The sequence below is a fragment of the Convolutriloba macropyga genome, chromosome 6 (genome assembly GCF_964194025.1).
Source record: "Convolutriloba macropyga chromosome 6, txConMacr16.3, whole genome shotgun sequence".
NCBI lineage: Eukaryota > Metazoa > Xenacoelomorpha > Acoela > Convolutidae > Convolutriloba > Convolutriloba macropyga.
Window position 1 is genome coordinate 57,143,344 of NC_134473.1, and position 25,669 is coordinate 57,169,012.

Sequence of the window (25,669 nt, forward strand, 5' to 3'; positions counted from 1 at the left end):
GAAAAAATCATTTAGATACATTTATATCGATACGTATCAAAATAGTAATGTGAATCGTGAAAAAAAATCTAAGAGGACATTGAAACAAAAATTGTTCGAACTCATTCAATTTTACCTCCAAAAACCACAAAACTTTAAGAATGAGCCGGCAAGCGCTTTAGATTTGAAAGAGAAGTGCACTGCAATTATTTAAAAAATTTAACGCATCTAAATGAATTCTTTTTCAATTGTCCATGAGCAGTGAACTATTTTGCAAACAAGCATCAGAATTTTTGTTCGTTTTTCAAACAAAGAGGCGCGGTAATGTCCGATCGCACATAAAGTTCCGACCCCGCTCATCCACAATTTTGGCATAACTGTCTACCAAATGAGGAACAGGTAGAACACCCAAAAATTAACGTATTTTTCAAAAAAAAATTGGTGTATGAAAAAAAAGATAGCCTCCAAATTAAATAACTCAGTGGAGTAAAAAATGATGCAATAGGTTGATGAGATAGGCCAATATTAAGAAAGCGAGTCAAGACGAACAGCAAAATCAAGCAACAACAAACATTAATTACATCAAAAACTTTGTCCGTTTTAAAAAAACGAAATCTGGTAATCAAGTCAAAATAGCGTCAGATGAAACTGAAATTAAACAAAATCACTTGTAGTTCACCTGAAAACATATGGAACAAGTCCATAATAAGGCTTGGAAACAATTAGACCATAAAGAACAAAAACAAAAAGTTGAAAAAGTTGCTTATTTTAAAAAAACAATTAATTTCAAAGTAATGAAAACCATTAGAAATCAATTAAAATATCCCTTTGGTTAACAATTACCAATGCTTTTATAGAAGGGAATTAAGAACTGTCGGTATTCAGTTTTTAGGCGGTTAAAAAAGAACAACAATTAGACAACAAACAAAATATCAATTAAAACTTGCCAGAAAACATTTTAATTCCATATTCTACGCTGGACAAGCTTTCTAATGATACCAGTCTCAACTCTCTACGATGAATATATCGATCGACCAAAATTGTCAGAGCAAAAAAACCGTTTGAGTATATAGTTCCTCCCCCCTCAAGAGGGGCCGGAACAATTAACCTATGTTTTCCTTACTTTCCATCAGCTGGAAAGACAAACCAGTTGAATTCCCTCCACTAGTCTAATTAAACTTCATCCGTCTAAGTAAAAATTATCATTAAAAATATATTAAAAATCTAAGTAATCGTCATTCTTTCAAAATATGTCAAATATATCAATCAATTTAATAAAAACTGCGTGTGCAGCTGTAGCTCTTGCTTTTCTTCAAAGTGATTCGTTCAGTTGCTTTTCTTTTTTTATGAAAATGAGATTGATTTATTGATTTGTAAATTTAATTTTGAGTTAAGTGCCATCTATCCGATTTGCTGGGAAAACTTGGACCCCTCAGCTCAGCCAACTACTGAATGCTGCCTGATATATGAATGAGTGAGGGCGAACTCCAAAATTGTGGGAGAATCCTGCGAGATGGACTCAAAACTGATCGCTAGGGTACGCTGTTTACATCGTCTTCTGTTTTTGATGGAAAACATTGGTTTACCTAAATTCATTTTGTAGATAAATGCTGGCTGAAACTGCTAGGCCCAAACAGCTAAATCATTATATAGTTAGAAGTAATTTTTCGACTATTTTTAGATTGGCAGTGCTTTTTCAGACATTATACAAATCTAGACAGAAAACACTGACCGCGTGAACAAATGGCTGTCTGCTAAATTTTGAATAGATTTGCTTGAAAAATTTCAATTGATAGCCACGACTATCATAAACAATTCTTTGTTTAATTGACGTTGAATGCGGCATTGTGTTTATTCAATCGCTGCATTGTCTTCAATTTCAAGCTTCATTTGGCGAAAATTATATAAAAGCAACTTGAATTGTTTTGTTTATATACTTATAAATTATAATAATCTGATTGATATCGAATGGTAAGCCAGACATGCTCATGGATTTGAACGGTAAGGCTCTTTGTTTATTTTATGGCTTTTGTTTATTTGTTTATTTGAGATCCTCCTTGAGGATAATTAGCATAAACAGGTGTTTTTGGTTTGATTGGAATCTGATAAACAACAAAAGAAAGAGAGATGAATGAACCGATGATTTGGTTTGATCGCTCTGTGTAAGATTATCTTTATGTTATAGCAACTAATATAAAATTGCTTAGAAAATTAAATTTTTCTAACAGAGTCAATTTGATTGAAATAAGCTTTGAAGTCCATTTTCGACCAAACTATTTTTATTATTATTCAATTACTTTCCGATTGTGACTTTACATCTTTTATTTCATTTTTATCATTAATTGTTGTTTAATTTCGAAGTTAGAAGCACGCTTTTTGGACCTGTTTCCTTATTTTGACCCACGGCGAGATCGATTTTCCTGTTTCCTGTTTTAAAAAATTTTGATTCCTGTTTAACTGTAGCCGGGGATATAGGTACCCCAGTCAAAAGTTAATAGATAAATTACAAAAATATGAAAATTATTTTTAAATAGTTGTGAAAAAAATGCATCATGGTTACAATTATTTGTAAAAAAAATGCAAAGTTTTTCCATTAATTTGTAAATAATTGTGAATCATTGCATTAATTTGTAAATTGTTTGCAACAAGGTTCATCAATTTGTAACAACTAAAAATGCATTATTTTACAACCTGGAACTTTCATTTTCTGCCAAATTTTTTAGACGTCTCAAACCGAACTCAGATATGCAAAATATAAGCACGAAAAGACTCAATTCTTTTTTATAAAAACAAAATGCATCAAGTCATCAATTTTCAGCAGTAATTTATATTGAGCTCTTACTGATGCCGAAACTAGTTCTTCTTTGGAATTGTTTTTCCTCGCTTTTTTCAAAGAGTCAAAAGTTTAAAAGTCATCAAATTTTGAAATGATTTCTTATAAGTGATGGAAAGTATAACTGACGAATATTATTAGGAAATCCTTTTCATGACTACGGCGCGCCAATTTAAAGATACCGCGACAAGCTGGATTACTCTAGTGATTCGAGATTTTTACAGTTTTATAGCGCTTTTTTGCAAATGTCTCACGAAGTGTCTAAGCAGCGAAATGCTCAGGAAATGTCTCACGAAGTGAATAAATTTGCCTCATTTTACTTTGGTTTTGAGTTTTTTTTTTTAAATATAAGATCGACCTATATATACTTTGGTTTATCAATGACTGTGTCTACGCCACATTTGTGTGTGTGTGTTGATTAGTTTGTGAAAAAGGAAACAGGTCCGTTTTATATTACAATTAGATTTGAGATTATAAGATATGCCATACACAGGAGGATACTGTCCCCCAATCAACGACGGATCTGCTCTCCACTGGGAGGCACGCAGGATTCAACACTGTGTCGACAAAGCCCAATTGCAGAGACGCCAACTGGAACAGGTCATTATTTCTCATAATAGATTCTCAATTTTTCGGGACGACTAAGTTTATAATTAATTCCCAGTCTTCATTATGATCCAGCGCCCCTACCACTTGAAGTGGACCATTTGACCCATTTTACCTCCTTATTTCCACAAAACGTATCTAAATAAATAAAAGGGCTTTACATTGTGAGAGATGAACGATTATTCTAATTGGTAATTATTCAATGTTTTGGTCGTTTGTCGCAGAAACCCACAAATTAGCTCAAACTTTCTTGGTTAATCTTCCAGTCAACATTTAAACAGCAAGTTGAATTCAGAGTGTATAGCGATCTAAATCTGCGGATTATAGTTCACGTTCAAACAGCTCTGAGGCATCACTCTTTGACTGAATCTCAGCCTTTCTGTCTCATGACTTTCTTAAAGTGTCTTTATACTGTGACCATGATTTCTATTTGGACTTCCTTCTCACTGGGTAGGGCAAATGAGAAACTCACAAACATAAGTTCACAAATGTGTTTGTTTAATATCACGCTGAGAAAATAAATGACAATTTGCTATCAGATCGAAAAAAAAACTACAGGGACACTTGTTTTCTATCAAAACCAGTAAGAACCAGTGGTGTCGATTGGAACTCTATTCAGGAACATATAGCTAAACTCTTACTTTGTTTTGTTGTGAAATGGGACCTGAGAGGGTTAAAAAGTGGTAATATAGTGAGGGAAGTTCCTCAGTAGTGTACACATTGTAGGCCTACACTTACATTATATTGCAAATTGCAAGTACGAAATGTTGTAAGACTAGGGCTGCAATGGGAGGACATCTGAAGGAATTTTTTAAATTTAAGCCCCATTTTCATAGCATTCGGCTCAATTGAAAAGATGATTCAATAACTCAATGCAACCCACTTTAAGGCATCGATCAGGCTTTTGGCCTGCAGGGTATTGCAGCGCAATCTTAAGTCAGAATATTGACCTGCCTAAATTGTGCAAAAATGCTTCACATTGCAACCCCACTCAGCGGAGCCTTAGACAAGATCTTTGGCCAGGAAATACCTCCAAAAAGTTTCCCAGTTTAGCCCATTGCAGACCAATATCACATCATAGCTTTGAACTTGGTATATATATATTGTTAAAATTTCAACAACTGCAGCCAATTGAAGCCAGCTAATAGGACACGAACATCGGCATAAGTGATAAATCCTAATCAATTTTCCCATTGCAGTCCAACTTAGACCATAATTGTGGTGCGGGAAGTAACTCGCCAAAAGTATTTCAATTGCATCATATCAAATCCCACCCTAAGCTCACAATTTTGGCTTAGAGTTAAATTTTCAAAAATCCCCTTTTCCAAACCAATTAAGCTCCCTCTTGGATCTCGAACTTATTGAGGGGTAGCTTTTTAAAAAAATCCGACCCCACAAATGCAACCTGTCACCCTTTCCCGATACAACAAAATGCCCGACTGTTACATCGGTTTTAACCTTTTCCACTATCTCGTTATTGCTTCGAAATGAAAAAACTTGTTCGAAAAACCAAGTTAATAGTTTTGCCGACATTGATTCATGGTCATTGTTGTCCACGTGCTAAAATTTTATTCTTACATTTTTTCAAAAAATGGGGGACTATATATACCTGGCTGGCTGTTTCCCTTCAGTCCAATTTTCAGTTTTTGTATACGATTCCTCAAGAAAAAAGGAATAACATTAATTTGTAGCATATAGAGGTTTTTTCCTTTTTTATATAAAAAAATAAACGTCTTTTGTAAATTGAGAAAAAAGAGTTGTTCAAAAAAGTTAGAGGGAACACAGAAAAAAAAGTAAACTATTGTCGGAGTGGGGTGTTGAAGGTTATATAAGTTATTATTAATAATATAAATAAAAGAAAAATTGTAGTTAGAGTACATTGTGATAATAACAGTGGATTGCATGAATGTATTTGCAAACAAGACAAAGGGAAAAAAATTATATCGAAAAGCGTGTTTAAAGGATGACAAAAGCTAATTTTTTTAACTTCTTTTCTTGGTATTCGTCGCAAGTTATTCTTTTTAACTTTAAGTAACACTTTGAGCTCTAAATTAAACAAAAGCAGATTTAGAAAAATCTGGGAGGCCAAACGCTTATTTTAATTGCAAAACAAATTTTACAACAAACTGTTTAGCTTCCAATTTTTGCTTTGAACCCATAAGTTATTATTTTTAACGATAAAATACCTTGTATTTTCTCTAATTTTTGTTTGCTAAAAACCGTATTCAAAGTAGCAACAATAAAACTCTTTATGTATGAGGAAATTTTAGAAAACAATTCGTCTAGATAGGGGAGACCAAACAAATTTGAAATATTCTATCGATCTTCTTATCTGTTTCTCTGACCTCTTGCACAATCTGTTTGAGAAACCATTTTGGGCCTGTTTAGTGCAGACTATTTCGTTCAAAGGAATAAAACAGAGAGAAATTATTAAAACTATCTCAAATTGAGAAAGTTAATGATCGATTTTTGTCTTGTGAAAACAATTGAAAGTGTAAAATTAACTTGATTTACAGGTTAAGAGCAACCGGAGATATAATTTTACGAAAAAAAGAAAAATTGTTTTTTTTTCTATTCTGTATTCTGATGATGGTCCTTGATGCTGAAATAATTTTCAAATTTTGAGTTCTCCATTTTGCTACAGTAGGCCATTATTTTCGGTCAAAACACAATATAAAAAACATAATAAAGCTACTAGAATAATTTTGCTTTCACAAAAATCTCAAACCCTAAAAAAACTGAAAAAGCAGAAAAACACGCTTTTTGTAAATGAACTTTTTTGGCAATTCCAAGCAAAGCTTTGCAATCCCACCGTTTGTGCTCAGATGTTGATTTTGACAGTAACCTATTAAAGTTTGGTTTTTAGGAATAATTAGAAACATAGCAACGGGAAAGGCGACCGCTTGAGGAAGAAACAAGTTTTCTTTTCAATCTCTTTGAATTCATACTAAATCATTTTGTCGCCTACACTGATTGATTGGTTTCAATTTTATTGGTAGTCCTGAATTGGGAAAACTTTAGGAGTAATTCATACGTTAACAAATCTTGTAAAAGACACTTAATTGTTTTTAGGCAATCTAAATAGTCTAAATTATAGCTGAAACCTTAAGTTAACTTGAAGTGGTTAAGTTCACTTTTTTCTTTTCACGCCCAAAATTAATTTTTTTGACTTAAAATGCTGAAGTTTTAACAAAAAGAACGGAAGAAAACTGTCACTTGGAACAAAGCCCTGAAAAAAGTTTTCTTTTTGAACACTGAAATGTTTTTCTCAACTTACGTTTGGTCGTCCTCACAAATTTAATTTCCCTAAGTGACTCAAATGGAATAAATCATGGCAATGCGGAGTCCACCAGCGTTAATTATAAACTAAAAATGAATTGGTCAATAAGAAAAGTTGTCCACATTTTTTACTTTAACTCCGCTAATGCGGTTTGTCAGGTAAAGGACGATATTTTTGGTTTAGTTGATTTTGGTTTTGAAAAGTAGAAATTTTTGTAAAATAGGACACACGCAAAAAATTTGAAGTCAAAGAAACTCCTTGCTTGATTAAAAAAAACCCAACAGCTATAGTTTTTGGTGATTTTATGCTATTTGTTTACATTTTGATGAGGAAATTTTGCAACTGGTTATTTAAGAGAGATTGCTTTTGTTGATTTTTGGCTTTTAAAAGATGTTCCGTATTGTGAAAAATGCGCAGATGCATGTAGTTTTACTTTCGAATTTAAATTGCTTCAATTTAAAGTTCGCAAAATTGATGGTCGAAAAAAACTTTTCCTCTAAGATCAAAGAAACGTTTTTAAGAAGTATGATGGAACAATCTGTCGTTTTTAGATTATCTTACGAGCCGTGTTGTTTCTAATATGAAATTTAAAATTCAGAACCTCAAATTCTTTGATTTTTGTGATTTTTTGCCTCCGTTGGTAATTAATCACGTCATTCTGTTGATGCAACACTTCAATCTGTTTTGTAAAAACGCTGATATCGCAAACGACTATTGGGCTTAGTTGAGATCTAATTGATTCTATTTGATTGTAATTTATGAGATGAACACGAAACTCTCTCAGACTATCTGGTTAACCCATTTCAATGTTATTCATAAGCGATTCATTGTTTGTTTGCCTAGCAAGTTCTGATTTTACATTTAGACTAATTTACTGACTTAGTTAACTTTTGTACAAGAGCAAGCTGTTGTGAATAATATGAGACAATGCAATGAGCTCTAGTTTTTTGAAAAAGTTTTTACAATAACTGGAAGGATTTGGAGCTGTTTCTGATCACCAAGAACTTGTTATCGGACCGATGCAAAAATAGTACTGAGATCCGAACTTAACCCCCCCCCCCCGCGAACCCCAAGAACTTTTCTCAAAGTTTTCATTTGATATTACTTGTTCTTGACTTGAACAAATTTGAAATTTTTCAAACAATATGAGACTTTTTTCCTCTATATTCCTATTTCAAAGTCCACATAATTAAAACAAGAAAATTTCCCATTCCAATTAGAGCCAAGATACAATAGCACCTTGTTATCATTTCCAAACTCCACTGAGTGTAATCACTCTTACCGGAACTACTGGACTAACACAACAACTGAAACACATGAATATGGGAAACAAATTCAATAATCTACCAGGGTATTTCATGTTTTTACCGGTTACTTGCGATAAAATGAACGCTAACCCAGACCTGAAAAATAGTGGTGATTAAAGATAGATACGATGCGTAATTTGGGGGCCTGAACGCGACAGTTGGATCAATGTCAAGTTCGTTTGGCCGTACTGGAGCTTCCATAAATCTTTGAACAGACTCAAAAACAGTTATGGCACAAAATTGTCTCTCAATGAAAGCAGACAAAACATATTATGTCAATAACATTCTCCTGGATCTGAACTTAAGAAGAACTTGTTGTGATGGACAACTACAAGACTTCAAAACAAATTTGGTAAAAAGATTTAACACTGTTTAATACGTTCCAAAAAAAATTGAGAAAAACTGTCTAAGGTACTCACAGAGTCACTCAATGATTTTCACGTATATCTTGACGTGATCTGGAGAAAAATCTTCGCTATTTCACAATTTATTCTTAGAACAAGCAACAGAGGGGATAGAAACACAGACGCAATTTTGACAATGAGATAATAGATAGAAGAAAGCGTTGAAACAAAGGAGGTCTTGGAGGATTGCAGAAGGAATCTGCGTCACTGAAACACACAGAAAAGTAATGATGTTAAAGATACTATTGTTCAGCGGTACATAACTTTAAGATTCTAATGACGTTTCGTGCGTGCAGCAAACGTATTGGCATCTAAGGGCTTAGTATTAGTTGGCAAAGGGACTTCCGAAGCTTTGTTCCGAGACCAGAGGTACAAGAGTTAAGCCAAGTATACAGCAGTGGGCCCCATGAAAAATTTTGGCTGCGAATTTGTTTCATCCAGCTCAATGCGCTGCAGTCATTCAATCTTAAGCTGCAATCAAAGCACTTACTAATCCTGAGAACGCGGTAAATCCAGGAATGCAGAGGTTTACATGAGTTCATTGTTCAACCACTGCAAAGCTTCGTTAACAGCGTTGTAGAAGAAAAAAAGAGGCGTCCATAACATTTAGTAGAGAAAAATTTAGAGAAGCTTAGGGCAAAACGCTTGACCAGGGAAGACGGTAACAATACAATAGCTCTCTTCAAAGACTTAGAACCGGGTGTTGGCATTCGGGGTTGGTGCAGAAGCATGTTTTCACTCAGAGAAAATTTCGAATTAAATATTACGATCACTAAATCAGCCATTTTTCAGATTGATTTCAAAAAGGCGTTCAATTCTGTAAAATGCGGTCATCTTGTTACAATGGTTTAAAAGTATTTACTTGGTATTGGTGTATTCATCAATTTCAGCTACTCACGTGACACTCCAATTTTCTGTGACAAACTAATTGAATGTAGTGGGTCAAGTTTCCAGCCAGTTTACTGACTATGTACTTTGCTTTGTTTGCTAACGCTCTGGCCATCATTAGAAAAATTCATCAGTTGGTGTCCAATCACCATCAGTATACAAGATGTCTTGATGAGAGGCTCATCGCAGGTTCGAAAGAACAATTTGTTGAAACTTGGAAAATATTATGCGACTGCGCAACAGAACGTGGACTATTTCTCCGATCTGACAAATTCAAAATCTGGTCCCCACATAAGTTAAAGGGCGCTAAGGCGCTAAAAAGAGAATAAGAGAGTCTTCACCGCAACATTAGAAGTGGTAGCGGCTGAATTTGTGAGTTCATAAAACGTTGCAAGTAATCTCATGAAACCAACGGATAAACAAAGTTTTTGTTGTCTTGGACAAAATTTTTTAACTTTCGGCCCACCAAGCTTCTTAGGAGCTCTCCGACAAAAATTGATTAAAAAACCATAGAAAATCGGTAAAAAGCAACGGAAATCTTTTATAAGTATTCTGGGTACCATTCTCAATGAAGGTTCATGGCTACCCTCTCTTGATTCATGGTGACCCTGTCATTAAGTTTATCAGAATAGCGCATTCGGCAGTGTCCAGTTTAAACCTGCTTTTCAAAACCCCATAATATTGCTTCACGAGTCCACTTCATGTATCCGTGGTCAGATTTCGAAAGAGGACAACTTTTTCAAGGAGAGCTGTTTTGACTTCAATTTGTTGGATTTGTTCGCTTTTTTAGAAGAAAAATCGGGAAATTCTCTAAATAGAATATTTCAAATTCTAAATAAAATTGTTTCTCCAGGAGGGAAAAACCGAGACTTCAATTATTTTTTTGGTGTTATTTAGGAGCGTGGTTATCATTAGCACCATCGATAGCCACCCTCGGGCTACATGTTTTGGTAGATAAATTGCAAGTAACCACAAAAAAGAAATTAAGTTTACTTGTATATAACACAGACACAAGATGTGCTTACTGCTAAGCCGTGGTACAAGACGTTCACTGTGTCCACGCTGTTTTCCTGTCACGGATGTGACGATGCATTGGCCGAGCTTGATAAAACTTGTAATTGAGCTGCATCAAATCAGACATCAAATCAATGCCAGGTGACCCTTATGTTCCATCCTGGCAGACAAAAAGGCCATTTGCCTTAATGTGACTATGACTTCAGCTTTGCAACCCAACCCAATTGCAAATACGTTTTTGATAGCTACTCATGCCCTTGATGAAGCAGAAGAGCGGAAGTACGGCTTACATGGATGAAGATAATACGAAAAAGGTTTTCTTTGGTTTCACTTGCTATTGAAGTTCATTTAAGAATGCTATCGCTAATTTTGCTGTTGTTGCTGACAACAGATTCTTTAATTCTGAAAGTTTGTCAGGTGTACTGAACATATTAACAACGTCAGATTTCGTAATTTTTTTCCAAGGATCTGCGTTCATGATACTTGTTAGAGCCCAATGAGATGCCTGATTAGGTTGATATGAAGCCAACAAATGATTGAGTTTCGGGTTCAAGCCTGGTCAACAATGAAATTGTCGCAATGAGCAGGGAGAATTAAATGAACAATCAAACTGCAAGTTCAGGCTTATCATGTTGATTATACTGCAGCACTGACAAAGCAATTGAGTGGTTTGCAATTTCAAGATGTGATGAAATGTCAAGTTGACCTGTTCAAGATTGGAGCTGATTACAACTTTGGGATTAGCTAATATTCCATAAAGAGATGTCTAACTATTTATTTAAAATTGATTAATTTTTTTTAAGAATTACTGTTTCAGAATATAGCTTGGAACACTTCGCGAAACAAACTATTCTAAACAACAGTATGACGTTGTCAACTCCTGTCTTTTTAAATAATTAACAACCACAGAAGCAAATGGTAATGATTTATTGAATTATAATAGTGGCATGCATAACTTACTTAAATGAGTAGTTGTGTGGATGACTTAATTTTCGGAAACTTTTTCACTTTTCATATATCAAGAGAGACAAGAAAAGATTAGTTTAATCCCAGTGGAGGCTATCAATTTATTTCAATGGTAGATTACATTTACCTACCTGTTTTTAACAATTCTTTCTCTGTGTTTCAACTTTTCCTGCTATATTTTGTCACTGAGGAAGTCTGAATGTAACCACATAGGCTCCTAGATTCAAATTGACCTCAATATAGTCACATCAGCTTGCCTGAAGCACGCATTTTGAAGTTTTAAAATGACAAAACAGTCCATATGGGGCTTTGTATATACAAAAACCTGGCATAGTAGAACCTAGCACTACAGATATCCGGTATACTTGAAATTTTACGCGCGTTTTTCAAACAGCCATACAACCTGGCATAACGATGCTGAGGGTAATTTTCAGGTATATAAGTTCTCGAGCAACTAGGATAACCCGGGATAATCAAAGTTGAAAGATTAATTATGATTCCAAACAATGCATGCGACATTGGTCTTCTTTGGAACAAAGTCTCAGTTTTGACGCTTTCGATGGATTTTTATACTTGAATTTTTTTCTGCTTGATCAATGACATAAACTCTAAAAGATATCATAAGACTTCCAAAGTTCGGTACGGCCTTGGAAGAGATGTAACAGGGTTTTGCTATTTCGAACTGATTTGAGATAAATTTTTTGACCATCAGGCCTACCTGCAGAGCAAATTTAAGTTCGAAAACTTTACCTTAGAAAAATTACAAAACTTGATACGGCCTTATACGGCACCGTACTAAGTTTTGTAATTTTTCAGAGATTTAAAAAGTTATACCCAGTGCCAAAAAATGATGAAAAAGTGACTTGTATGAGATAAGCAATAGATTTAAAGTCGATTTTAAGAATTTCGAATTTACAAATTGTAATTAAATCAATTGGCCACGGTGCCGGAGAAAACTTATTGCGGCCTTAAACGGTGCCGTACAAAGTTTTGTAAGTTTTCTACGGCACCGTATAAGTCTTAGTAAGTTTTCAAAGTTTCCTCTAAGGTGGTCAACCTGAGATATTTCTTCGTATGATCTTAAAATAACAACTAAGTTTCATATAGGATCTTTCTATAATTACTAAAAATCAATTATAGTCTGTATAATTAATTAGAACCATTCATGGTCTTCGTATGGTTTGAGCCAACCATAGAAAAATATCTGTGTTTGATAACAAAGAAGTTTATACGGCTTTTGAATGGATAACAATAAGTATTCAAGCTCAATCGAATAAGCGCACTGATAGAGTTGAATTGTTGTCTGACTATTAACCCATTCAGGCAAGCCGGGATTGAAAACAAACACAGGAAAGGGTCCCAAATTAGCCGCGACCAGAAACAAGCACAGCTGATAGAGTCCCAGATAAGCCGGGACTGAAAACAAAAACAGAAAGATTCCCTTTACTCACACTTGTTTGTTTTCTTTGATTTACGCACAGAAACATTTTTCACGATCTTAGTATGATTCCCAAGTTTCTATAACGGCCACTTATGACCTAGTACGACTAATAAGATGGCTTGGTACACATAAAGGTTGTTGTGTCGATTTTTACGCTTTCTAGCTTAACCTGTGTTTATAAATGTTTGTTTGGTTCAGTTTAAGCATAAAAACAGTTTTTATGAGCTCGCATATCGTCGATTCCATAAAAATTTTATATGACCTAAAATGACTACTAAGAATCATTTATGACTTAGTATGATTACTAAGATTATTTTATGTTGATATCCCGGGAATCGGCGCAATATGGAAAAAAATAACATGTAGTCGGATGGGATGGTCTCAGATGTCACAAAATAACTGAGGAAAAGGACCCATACTCGAATCAGACTGACGGCTCTCTCGTGGAAAAGCCATTAGTGCTAGCGATTACACGACCTCATTTTCTCAAACTTGGGAATCCTTTCTATCCCATTCTTTTATTTTTCTTTAATACTCGCCAACATTAATTTGAGCAGGTAAAGTTCTTTGTTAAGCTAATTTGAGCTTATCTTTATGCACAATTTACAATAAGTTTTAACATTATCTCAAATTTCTATCATATTTTTTGTATTGGACAGATGGGCTACAAAGTGCCTACGAAGGTTGACCTGTACAACAACCGACCTTCTACTGCAGAATGCACTGAGCCACTGAAGAGGTCAAATGAGTTCATCCTCTCTGAGAAGTGGCAGAGTAGAGTGGGTCCCGTTCGATTCCCACAACAGGACAACTACGTCACAAGTGCAAAATTGCCCAACAGATTCACGGTACCAAGTTCACCAATCTTACATATTTCTAAGAAAAAATATTCAGAGATCAAACATGACTTTGTAATCTAACTTGCTCGTACTCCAAGTTCTGCTCCCAGACTGAAGACACTTCTGATCAGACGACCATTTCAGACCAAAACGATCTCTAGTCAGATCCGAACATACGATCTGGGAACATGCGATCTTAAATATTTTTTCAATAAAAAGCTTCTGCATTACAAATGATTCCAATGCGAGATTAGTGTTGGTAATGATGACTTGGGTCGTAGAATGAGCAAAAAAATGCAAGGAATGAGCGCAATTTGAGCGCAAAAAGAACGCAAGAATTGAGCAGAATGCAAAAAACGGTAATTGATAGCACTTGAGTCCTCAAAAAAAGCGCAATACAGCCAAAAAACCTGTTTTATCCTATGCAAAAACGAACACTCTTAAAATTTGAATATACAAAAATAAATAAAAGACCCGTGACGAAATTACCCCCATGATTACCTCGAAACTGATGTAAGAGTAGGAGTTTAAATGCCTTCGGGGGGTAAAACGATGTAGGAGAAGGGAGCTAATGGGCGTAATCTACTCTTACAGCGTTTTACCGCCCATTACCCCCCTACTCTTGCATCGTTTTACCCCCATTAACTCTCGCGTCGTTTAATCCTCCATTTTTTCTACTTTTGTATCGTTTTACATCTCATTACCCCTACTCTTGCGTCATTTCGCCCCTTTTACCCCCTAATCTAGCATCGTTCTACCCCCATTACACACACACTGTTGCATCGTTCTATTGCATCCCGAATAAATCTACTCGTGCATCTTTTTAAATCACCCCCCCCCCCAGATTAATCACCTACGCTTACATCGCTTCATGCCCTTTTACCCCTTTACCGTTCAATTGTTTACTCCCATAACCAACTACTCTTGCGTCGTTCTACTCCCGTTTCCCATCTCTTCTAGCATCGTTTCACCCATCTTTGCCCCTACCCTTGCATCGTTTTAACAGCCCAAAATGCTCAATTCCTGAATCGTTTTACTCCCCATTACACCACGGTCTGCTTCCTTTTAAACCCCATCACCCCTATTCTTGCATTGTTGTTCACCGTTACTTTTGTGACGTTTAATTCCCCATTACTCCTTGTACTCTTGCATCTATTTAGCTCCCTAGCCCCTTACTCAAACGTTTGTTTACACCCCCCTTTCCTCCTACTGTCGCACCGTTTTTTCCCTCATTAGCCCCTAGTCTTTTAATCCCTCCCTCCCTCCCCTTACCCCCTGCTCTCTCTCCACCCCTTCTCCTTGCCTTCCATGCTGGCATCGTTTCACCCTCAATTAGCCTACTGCTCTTGTATCTTTTGAATCCAACTACATTCCAATCTTGCATCCATATCAACCCCCAATACCCTCCTACTCATGCCTTCCATGCTTGCATCGATTCACCCTCAATTAGCCTACTGCTCTTGTATCTTTTGAATCCAACTACATTCGAATCTTGCATCCATGTTACCACCCAATACCCTCCTACTCTTATGTCAGTTTACCCCCATAGACCTTTACTCTTTCTTTGTTATAACCCCTATTAACCTCTATTCTTGCATGGTTTTACCCCCTCCCCTCCATTACCGCTCTACTCTTGCCCCGTTTTATACCCCACCCCTGTTACCCGCCTACTCTTGCATCGTTTTACCCCACATTACCCCTACGCTTGCAAGGTTTCACACACCTTTACCCCACTCTTTTTTCATAATTTCCACTCCCGTTACACCCTACTCTCGCATCGTTTTACACCCCCACTGCCCCCTACTCCGGAGTTGTCTCCCTCCCCCTTGCATCCCTACTTTTGCATCATTTAGCCCCGCATAACCCCTACCCTGGAACTAATTTACCCGATACACTCCTACTCTTGCTTTGTTTTACCCTCATCACTAGTACTCTTGCATCGTTTTACCCCCTTACACTCCTACTCTTGCGTCGTTTTACCCCTTTAAACCCTAGGCTTGCATTGTTTAATCCACCTTTATACAATTAATTTTACATTGCTTTAACCCCATCACACCCTACTCTAGCATCGTTTTACAAACCACTGCCCCCTACTCTGGCATCGTTTTACACCCCACTGCCCCCTACATTAGAGTCGTTCTCCCCTTGCACCCTTTCTCTTGCATCAATTTACCCTCATTTCCCCCATTCGTGCAACAGTTTATCCCTCACAAATTACCCCCATTACGCCTCAATCTTGAATCAAATTAAACCCCATTACCCCCTAAAAAAATGTACAAGTTTAAAGGTAATTTGCTTAATTTTCTAGTGACTCCATTCTTAACCTTTCATCCTTTTTGAGGTAAAATGTAAATTAGGGCTGTTTGCGGCGTGAAAATGTTAATGTCGTTTTTATTAAAATTATCTCATATCGATTGCCCTGCGTTAACTTAACACGTTGAAACGTGCAATTCAAACAATTTTCAGCGCAATCACAGCAGCTTATAAATCAAAGCCGTTTATGCAAAATATAGAGTTTTACTAATTCTAAATTTAACACACTCATTGAGCTTCATCTACTACAAAATCTCTCTTTTAACCTTAATTAAATGCCATGGGTCGCTTCTTAAACCGGCTGGCTGTATCAGAAATTGACCGCAGCTCCTTGGTAAATTTAACCGGACTGCCATCCTTTCAGATTGACATTAAACGCTGGTCGTAATCGTCAAACTTGTTGACAGGAATGTTTGCGTCCCTGTCAAACGATGTCCCCAGCGTTCGAATTCGGACGTAAAAAACTCAAAATTTTTAAGTCCTTTTGATCATGAGTGAGTTTTGCGTGGGATAAGAGGGCTGTTTTAACGTCAATTGACTCGAATATGAGCGTAATGAGGGGAGAACAAAAGAAACGTCTGAAGTTGTCCTAAACGTACAAAATCTTTTTAAATAAAGGGATTTCGCTCATAACAACGAAAATTTTGGAGGGATGAATATCCCAGCTGAGCCACACCTAAAAACTTAGGTTTAGAATTTAAATTAAAGCATTGTTCCGATCGCAGGCGTTCTATTGCTATCGCTTAAAAACAGCAAATTGAACATATTTCAACATCAAACAAAAGATGCGATCGTTTCAAGTTGACGGTATCTTTACCCAACTTTACTCTCCTACTCTCTCCTGCATCGTTTTAACCACAATTATATCCTGTTCTGCCAATTTTTACCCCCCCCCATTACCCACTACGCTTGCATCGTTTCACCTACCTTTACACCACTAGATTTTAAACGTTTTAAATCTCTTTACGCCCTACTCTTGCATTGTTTTAGACCCCCACTGCCCCCGCCCTCTAATCGAGAGTTGTTCCGTACCCCTTTCAAACTTACTCCTGCATAGTTTTACCCCGCATACCCCCCACTCTTGCATCGTTTTACTCCACATACCCCCTAGTCTTGCATCGTTTTACCCCTTTACACTCCTGCTCTTGCGTCGTCTTACTAACAATCACCCCCTACTCTTGCATCGATTTAACCCCTTGCAATACTACTATTGCGTCATTTTACCCCCACCAACTCCTACGCTTGCATCGTCTCACCCAACTCTATCCCACTACTTTTTAATCATTTTACACCCCACTACCCACCCCCTACTCTGGAGTTGTTCCACTTCTTTGCACCCCTACTCTTGCATCTTTTTATCCCAATCATCCCTACTCTTGCATCGCTCTACCCAAATACCTCCTTACGATTGCATCGTTTTAACTCCTTACCCCCTTGTTTTGCATCATCCCCCCTCCTGCACCAGTTTATTCCCCCGCAAAAGATGATCGTTAACTTGTACCACATTAATCTTGTATCGAATTAATCCCCCATTACCACATAAAAAGATGTACGGGTTTTGTAAGGGTAATTTGGTGAAAATTCCAGCAACTACCCCTTGAATTTTTCATCTTTGTCTGGGAAATTTCAACTCAGGATGTTTACGGCGTAAAAATGTTTCAGTCGTTGGTATCTATGTTGTCTCTTATCGAGTGCCCTGCATTATCTTAACACATTATAATGTGCAATTCAGACAGTTTTTAGCGCAATCACAGCATTTGATTGTTCATAAGCCGTATATGTAAAGCCGTATATCACAGCCGTATATGCAAAGCATAGAATTTAACAAATTCTAATATTAACACGCTTTTTGAGCTCCATATACTACAAAATTGGCTATGTTAACCCCAATGAAAAGCCCTTGGTCGCTTCTCAACCCGGCTGGTTTTATCAAAAATTGACCACAGCTCCTTGTTAAATTTAACCGGACTGCCATCCTTTCAGATTGACATTAAATGTTGGTCGTAATCGTCAAACTTGTTGACAGGATTGTTTGCGTCCCTGTCAAACGATGTCCCCAGCGTTCAAATTCGGACGTAAAAAACTCAAAAGTTTTAAGTCCTTTTTATCATGAGTGAGTTTTGCGTGGGATGAGAGGTCTGTTTTAACGTCAATTGACTCGAATATGAGCGTAATGAGGAGAGAACAAAAGAAACGTCTGAAGTTGTACTATACGTAAAAACCCTTTTTTAGTAAAGGGAGTTTTCTTATAACAACCAAGGTTGGTGAGGGATAAATATCCCAGCTGAGCCCCCCTTAGTAATTTTCAAAGTTTAGAAATTAAAATAAATCAATATTCTGCTTATGTTTCAAAACCAAGCATGTGGAGTGGTTGTTTCAGTTTGACCGTAACTTTAACTGACCTGCTTTTTTCATTTGGAAAGCTGTGACTCATCTTTTTGATAAGATTTTTATCAGATCTTATACGATAAAAAATCTTTTGGCATGGAAAAGTTTGGCATGGTCTTCATATCCTAGACGCCTGAGAATTTTTACCGTGTAAAATCTTACAAACTTTTTAGAAAATTGTCTTATAAGTACTGGTTAGATTATGCGTCGCCTGAGCAAGACTTTGAATTAAAATTTATCAGGTCTTACACTATAAAAAAATTTTTTATCAGGTCTGAGAAGATCTTACACGCTGAAAGTTCACTTTTGTCAGATCTTACAAGATATAAATTCTGCCCTACAAGATCTTACAAGATAAAATTTTTGTCTGACAATAAATGTTTATCGTGTAAGATCTTCTAGGAATCTTATCAGATCTTGTAAAATAAACCATCGGAAAATTCTGACTAATCCCCTTGGTAAGATTTTTTATCAGATCTTATACGATCAGAATTCTTTCAGCATGACAAGTTCTTCATATTGAAGACTTTTCAGGGCTGTTTTCAAGCAGTAGCCAAAAAGTTTTTTTCCAATAAACCTTCGAAAGCAATTGAATGAGATTAGTTGTAAGAGGACCAAACCGGTAATTTTAATTTTCATCTAAAGCTAATGCTATTTTGATAGCTCAGTTTAGCTCTATTAGTTTTTTTTTGCGATTGTTTCTAAATCTGATAGATTGAAGCTGGTGAAAGTGATTAGTAAATGACTGCAAAATTTAAAAGCATCACACGGTGAGCATTACACTGTAATTTTTTCTAAGATTAATTTTTCGGAAATGTAAGTTTGAAGTTAGCCATACAAAGCTTGATTATGCATGCGAGTCGCAGCAATTCCATGGGTTAGGTGCGCGACCCTAGACCACTCTGACCAGACCATTAGGGTCGAACACTAGTGGCGTGGTGCGACCCAAAATACATGGTCTGGGAAACGCTTGAGTCGCACGATGTTTTTGGTGGTCACACTACGGTCTGATCAATGGTCGCACTACGGTCTGATCAGAGGGCAAAGTCTGCGAAATGGTGTGAACAATGGTCACGCTACGATGTGATCAGAGGGCAAAGTCGCACATAGTCTGATCATAAGTCGAACCAAAGTCTGGACAATGGTCGACCTACAGACTGATCAGAGGGCAAAATCGCACTATAGTCTGATCATAGGTCGCGCAAAAGTCTGGACAATGGTCGGTGATCAGAGACCGAAGTCTGGACATCAGCTGACCCAAAAATCTGACCACAGAGCATTTGTTTGACTGCATTTTTATCACTGTTTTTGATGACTCAAAAGAAAGGTTGCAGGCACTTCGAAATGACTTTCTGTTTATTTTTTTATCAATTAGTTTTGGTCCTAACCTTAAAAAGATATACTAATTTATTAAATTTGAAGTTGAGTAGTAAATAGGTATGAATTGAATAATTTAAAGAATTAACAACGGATTTTAACATGTGTTCAGGAATGGTCTAATCAGAGGGAGCGTTGGTCGCACTAAAGTCGCACAAAGTTTTAGGTCGCACCAGAGTCGCACGATGGTCTGATCAGAAAGATTTGGTTCGCACGATGGTCTGATCAGAGGGCTTTGGGTCGCACGATGGTCTGATAAGAGGGCAAAGTCTGGGAAATGGTCTGATCAGAGCGGTTTAGGGTCGCGCACTAAACCCTGGGTTGGGTTTTTATTTGTTATTTGGCTTCTAATTGCTACTGTTCTTTAATAGTTTTTTGTTATCTGTAAACTGAGCTGTTATTTATAGGGCTTTTGTTTGTTTTAGACGAGAGACTTATTTCAAAGATGGTAGACGACTCACTAAATCTCAATTCATATTACTAAACACGATTGAGAAAGAAATGCGTGAACCTCAAACATGGACCCTGTCATAGAAAACTAGAATTTCACTGCCATAACATATTATAATAGCTTTGTATAGGCTTTGTAGTTTGCAAGCTTCCGTGCTAAAAATGTTCTTCTGTACTCCATCATGCTTTATTCACGATAAAGAATTAATGATCATTAAATGTTGCTGAAATATTCCTATCATGACTATCATGACTGCTCATTTAAATGGACTCAATAAATTCTCATTCAGATTTGATTTACAAACCTTTAACAAATATAATTTGAGCTAATCTTTAGGTTCCTACCGATCAGAAAAAAAACAAGTAATAAACAGCGAATCACCCCACCCAGGTTTAGGTCCAGACCCAATTTGATCTATGATCAGACTATGCAGACTGAAATGACCTCTGATCAGACTTTCCAGACCGAAGTTACCTCTGATCAGACTTTCCAGACCGAAGTTACCTCTGATCAGACCCTCCAGACCAAAATTATCTCTGATCAGACTTTCCAGACCAAAATGTTCTCTGATCAGACCGAACCCAGACCACTGTCCAGACTATAGTGCGCTTATGATCAGACCCAAATTCAGACCATTGTCCAGACTATAAACAAACTATGATCAGATTCAAGTGCGCTCAAAATAGTCTGATCAGAGAAGGATTTTAATTATGAACAAATCTCTTAATTTTGCTATAATATATTCATTTCATAAAAACTGGTGTTTGCAGTAGTAAAATCATCTAAGGAAAAGCCAATTCTGAAAATATTGCTAAGGAAAACGAAACCTAACTGTTGAGAAAAAATTTTTATTTAACATACCCCTTAGTTTTTATTTCTGACTCAATGGATGAACTTAGACAGCTTTCCACAAGAAACGTCGTGGTCTTCAGTTTATCAAAAGTTCCTCTTGAGGGGACCGGCATTTGCTATCAGCTGGACTCCTTGTTTCTGATCAGAGTCATCGAACTTTAGATGAGTCTCTGATCGGAAGGCTGCTTTATTGTTGCCTCTTGGCAGAGCCAACATCTCTCAATAAAAAAAAACAAAAAAATTGAAAAAATAATGCACTTGAAATCAGATCTTCCAGGCCGAATTGATCTCTGATCAGACCGAACCCAGACCATGGTCCAGACTAAAAAGACTGTGATAAGACCTTCCAGACCAAATTGACCTCTGATCAGACCGAAATCAGACCATGGTCCAGACTATTGTGCGCTCGAACCGCTTTCCAGACCCTGTAAATTCGGTCTGGGAACACAGGGGTGTGCGCTCGATTGGGTCTGATCATAGCTCAATTTGGGTCTGGACCAAAACCTGGGCAGTGATATATGAACGGTTACTTGCAAGTTTTTGCAAAACATAATCTTTTTGAAATTACGCCTCAATTTGCTAGATCTTGATATCGCATGATAACAGTCCGATTTGCAAGATTTTCACAAATTGACCTTCAGTATTTTTTGCTCGATACTTTTTTTATCATGAACAGCCAAAAACACGTTTTAGCAGCTGCATGGACATCTTTAGGTTCTCTGACAACTAGAGACCCAAGACCAAAATAGCGTCACTAAGACCAAAATAACAAATAATTCAGGCAGAAAAATTCCAAAGGGATTATAGCCTCCAAAAAGACTCGAAAAGAATCTAGGAATATAACAGCTATAACCGTGTAAGGTATCCTTTATGAAAACAATGCCATGTTCTAGAGTGAAGTGAGGGGGTCCAACTCTAAGAACCGCCCTTCACACCATAAATATATGTCTCCAAAACAGTTTGTTGAATTGTATACTTAGTGTCTAGTAATCTTAAAGGCTCTAAGAGCCCTTAATGCCCTTGGGGCTTTACCAGTTTATCCCGTTTCCAGGACAAAAAGTCAAAATTGATCAGACGCAAAATTAGTCTAGCGAAAAATCACTTGAAAGAAAAGACCACAGGACTTATATAATTGCAAAAACTTTGTTTCAGATCAATTAAACAAAGAATCAATTAAAAAAGTGTAACCTTGATTGAACCACCTTAACTATGGTTACATAATCCCTAATGGTGATACTGTACACGGAGTTTTGCGTGCGTTGATATCATATATAAAAAACGCCAAAAACATCCAAACGGTATATTTCCCTAAACAAACAATCAGAAACTATAATCTCCTAGAGAAACAGCCAAAAGCAATCACTTCCTATATTTAACGACCAAAAACGATCAAAAACACACATTTCCTAGCATTGCCGACCAAAAACAGTCATTTCCCATACAAATTTGACCGCTTTTGGACAAGGATTGTGTTAAACAGGGGCTGTGTTTAACGTCTTTTAAAATTATCCAACTTTTTATTCCAAAAAGACTAAATTTTCACGAAAAATCAATTTTTGGTGAATATGAGTTTAAATTGCGAAGAAAAAATTTAAAATATATAAAAGAACAAGTTCATCGCTACAAACCACAAAAAACTGTCTCTGTTCTGTGGAAAAAAGTTAGAAATGCATTGATTGTTTTAAAGAATTACAGCCGTGGTGATAACTAATATAGAGGTCATAGATTAAAAACCAAAGTCCGATGAAAAGGGGCGTGTTTTTTCATTGTCTTAAAAAAATTGAAATTGGAGAAGAAAGGAGAAGCAGATTCCAGCAAAGGAACTGCTACTCATATGGTCTGTTGTTGCTGTTCTGTTCAAATAAAAACTCTAGGCTAAAAGTCCCATTTTCGAAAGTACATCTCTTTTCAAAATCAGAAAAGTTTTCAACAAATACTCTAATAAAAGGACAAAATTATTAGAATTTTCTAAGTAAATCCAATTTTATATTTTTTTCCATCCAAATGGAATTGATAATAACAAAAACTAAATCAAGCGTAAGATCTCGAATCAAGCACTAATGCTTAAGACTTTATGTTGTCTATTATGAAACCTGAGATTGGTTGTCCCAATCAGCTGCGACAAAAGTTTTTTGGAACTCTGTATGAACGTCCGCAATTATTCTTTACCTCCCAGAATGAAAATACAGAGTAACCGCAGAAGCCGTAAGCATTTTTATTCAGAAAACCCGTTGACGCCTTTTTTCAAATGAAGGTCTTTAAATTGGACAAAAAAACAACAAGCCATTTTCAAAAATGACATAACTCTTTTATTTGTGAAAAACGTCACTGAAACAATTACATGAAGAAAATCATACCTGGCAAAATTCTCTTTGCTTGAGTTTAATTAAAATCTGGATTAGATTTTTAATTAGACTCAAACAAAATCCATGAGAAAACTTTTTATTTATATCAATTAGCCTCAAAATTCTTAAATTCGTTTTAAATCTGGCCGCTAATAAACGGCAAACAATTTTTCTTTTCAATTGGTTTATCAGGAAAATCAATTTTTGAAAAATTTTATTGTTTGCAAAAATAATCAAAAACGATTTATGTTTCACAAATTTGAATTTAAATTTCTCCACATACGCTGCAAAAAAATTAACTGACGTCATCAATATTTTGAATCGGTAATATTTATAAACCTATGTCCCACTATTTTGTCAGGTCTCAGTATCTAGTCAGGCATCATTGAATTCATTCGAAACACATTACAATTTTTGAAGATCTCAGTCAAACTCTAACAAAGTTAATTTCTTTTTTTTGGTTTCTCTGATTTGTTTTTGAACAATTCTTTTATTCCCTATAAGAAAAGAAGCTTCAGTTGTTAATTAATTTAAGTGTCATAACCATTGAGACCTTTTTGCCATTAACGCCTGCAGATCTGGTTTTTCAAAATGTGCTTAGGAATGAATATTTTCTCGAAGAAGTGGTTTTGAAGCCAAGAAATCTGCACTTTTTGTCTGAAAACTATACGACAAAACGTTTAAATTTGTAGCTACTTCTTTTTTCCGCTTTTGTTTTTTCTTCTTCCTGAATCTAACAGTCTTTTTGGCTGTTGACAACATTACTTTCGCTGAGATCACTTGTTTTGGCTTGAAGAAAAATTTGATATAGTTTTCCTCAAGAACTTTCGTATGAGATCTGTCGGAACATTGTTTGCAAACTTAGATCAACGTCCTCCATAGTATTTTTTTTAACGAATCAGCAATCCTGAAAAAAGATCTATACACGGAGCAATGTTGCCAACTATTATTTGTTTTGTTCTCCAACAGCGTGCTGACTCTGCTCATCTCAAAGGATAAAATTTTACACGCAGTTCCACACAATCACTTAAAAACAATCATCTTAAAAAAATTGAAATTGGAGAAGAAAGGAGAAGCAGATTCCTGCAAAGGAACTGCTACTCATATGGTCTGTTGTTGCTGTTCAGTTCAAATAAAAACTCTAGGCTAAAAGTCCCATTTTCGAAAGTACATCTCTTTCCAAAATCAGAAAAGTTTTCAACGAATACTCTAATAAAAGGACAAAATCATTGGAATTTTCTAAGTAAATCCAATTTTATTTTTTTTCCATCCAAATGGAACTGATAATAACAAAAACTAAATCAAGCGTAAGATCTCGAATCAAGCACTAATGCTTAAGACTTTATGTTGTCTATTATGAAACCTGAGATTGGTTGTCCCAATCAGCTGCGACAAAAGTTTTTTGGAACTCTGTATGAACGTCCGCACTTTTTCTTTACCTCCCAGAATGAAAATACAGAGTTACCGCAGAAGCCGTAAGCATTTTTGTTCAGAAAACCCGTTGACGCCTTTTTTCAAATGAAGGTCTTTAAACTGGACAAAAAAACAACAAGCCATTTTCAAAAATGACATAACTCTTTTATTTGTGAAAACCGTCACTGAAACAATTACATGAAGAAAATCATACCTGGCAAAATTCTCTTTGCTTGAGTTTAATTAAAATCTGGATTAGATTTTTAATTAGACTCAAACAAAATCCATGAGAAAACTTTTTATTTATATCAATTAGCCTCAAATTTCTTAAATTCGTTTTAAATCTGGCCGCTAATAAACGGCAAACAATTTTTGTTTTCAATTGGGTTATCAGGAAAATCAATTTTTGGAAAATTTTATTGTTTGCGAAAATAATCAAAAACGATTTATGTTTCACAAATTTGAATTTAAATTTCTCCACATACGCTGCAAAAAAATTAACTGACGTCATCAATATTATGAATCGGTAATATTTATAAATTTATGTCCCACTATTTTGTCAGGTCTCAGTATCTAGTCAGGCATCATTGAATTCATTCGAAACACATTACAATTTTTGAAGATCTCAGTCAAACTCTAACAAAGTTAATTTCTTTTTTTTGGTTTCTCTGATTTGTTTTTGAACAATTCTTTTATTCCCTATAAGAAAAGAAGCTTCAGTTGTTAATTAATTTAAGTGTCATAACCATTGAGACCTTTTTGCCATTAACGCCTGCAGATCTGTTTTTTCAAAAGGTGCTTAGGAATGAATATTTTCTCGAAGAAGTGGTTTTGAAGCCAAGAAATCTGCACTTTTTGTCTGAAAACTATACGACAAAACGTTTAAATTTGTAGCTACTTCTTTTTTCCGCTTTTGTTTTTTCTTCTTCCTGAATCTAACAGTCTTTTTGGCTGTTGACAACATTACTTTCGC

The 25,669-nt window shown here is 35.9% G+C and overlaps 1 protein-coding gene across 3 annotated transcripts; it reads left to right on the forward strand.

Annotated features, from left to right (window-relative positions):
* Positions 1–1,851: 1,851 nt before the first annotated feature.
* On the forward strand, positions 1,852–20,389 carry LOC142341072 (uncharacterized). 3 transcript variants are annotated; one of them, XM_075391925.1, is made up of 4 exons: positions 1,852–1,980; positions 3,306–3,412; positions 13,378–13,566; positions 20,061–20,389. In XM_075391925.1, the coding sequence occupies exons 1-4, from the start codon at positions 1,962–1,964 to the stop codon at positions 20,085–20,087; spliced, it is 342 nt and encodes a 113-aa protein (XP_075248040.1). In that variant the 5' UTR covers positions 1,852–1,961; the 3' UTR covers positions 20,088–20,389. The 3 variants fall into 3 exon arrangements, with proteins under 3 accessions (XP_075248040.1, XP_075248042.1, XP_075248041.1); XM_075391927.1 differs by lacking the exon at positions 1,852–1,980 and adding an exon at positions 2,086–2,339 and having other exon boundaries at positions 3,254–3,412; XM_075391926.1 differs by lacking the exon at positions 1,852–1,980 and adding an exon at positions 2,087–2,339 and having other exon boundaries at positions 3,276–3,412.
* Positions 20,390–25,669: the final 5,280 nt, after the last annotated feature.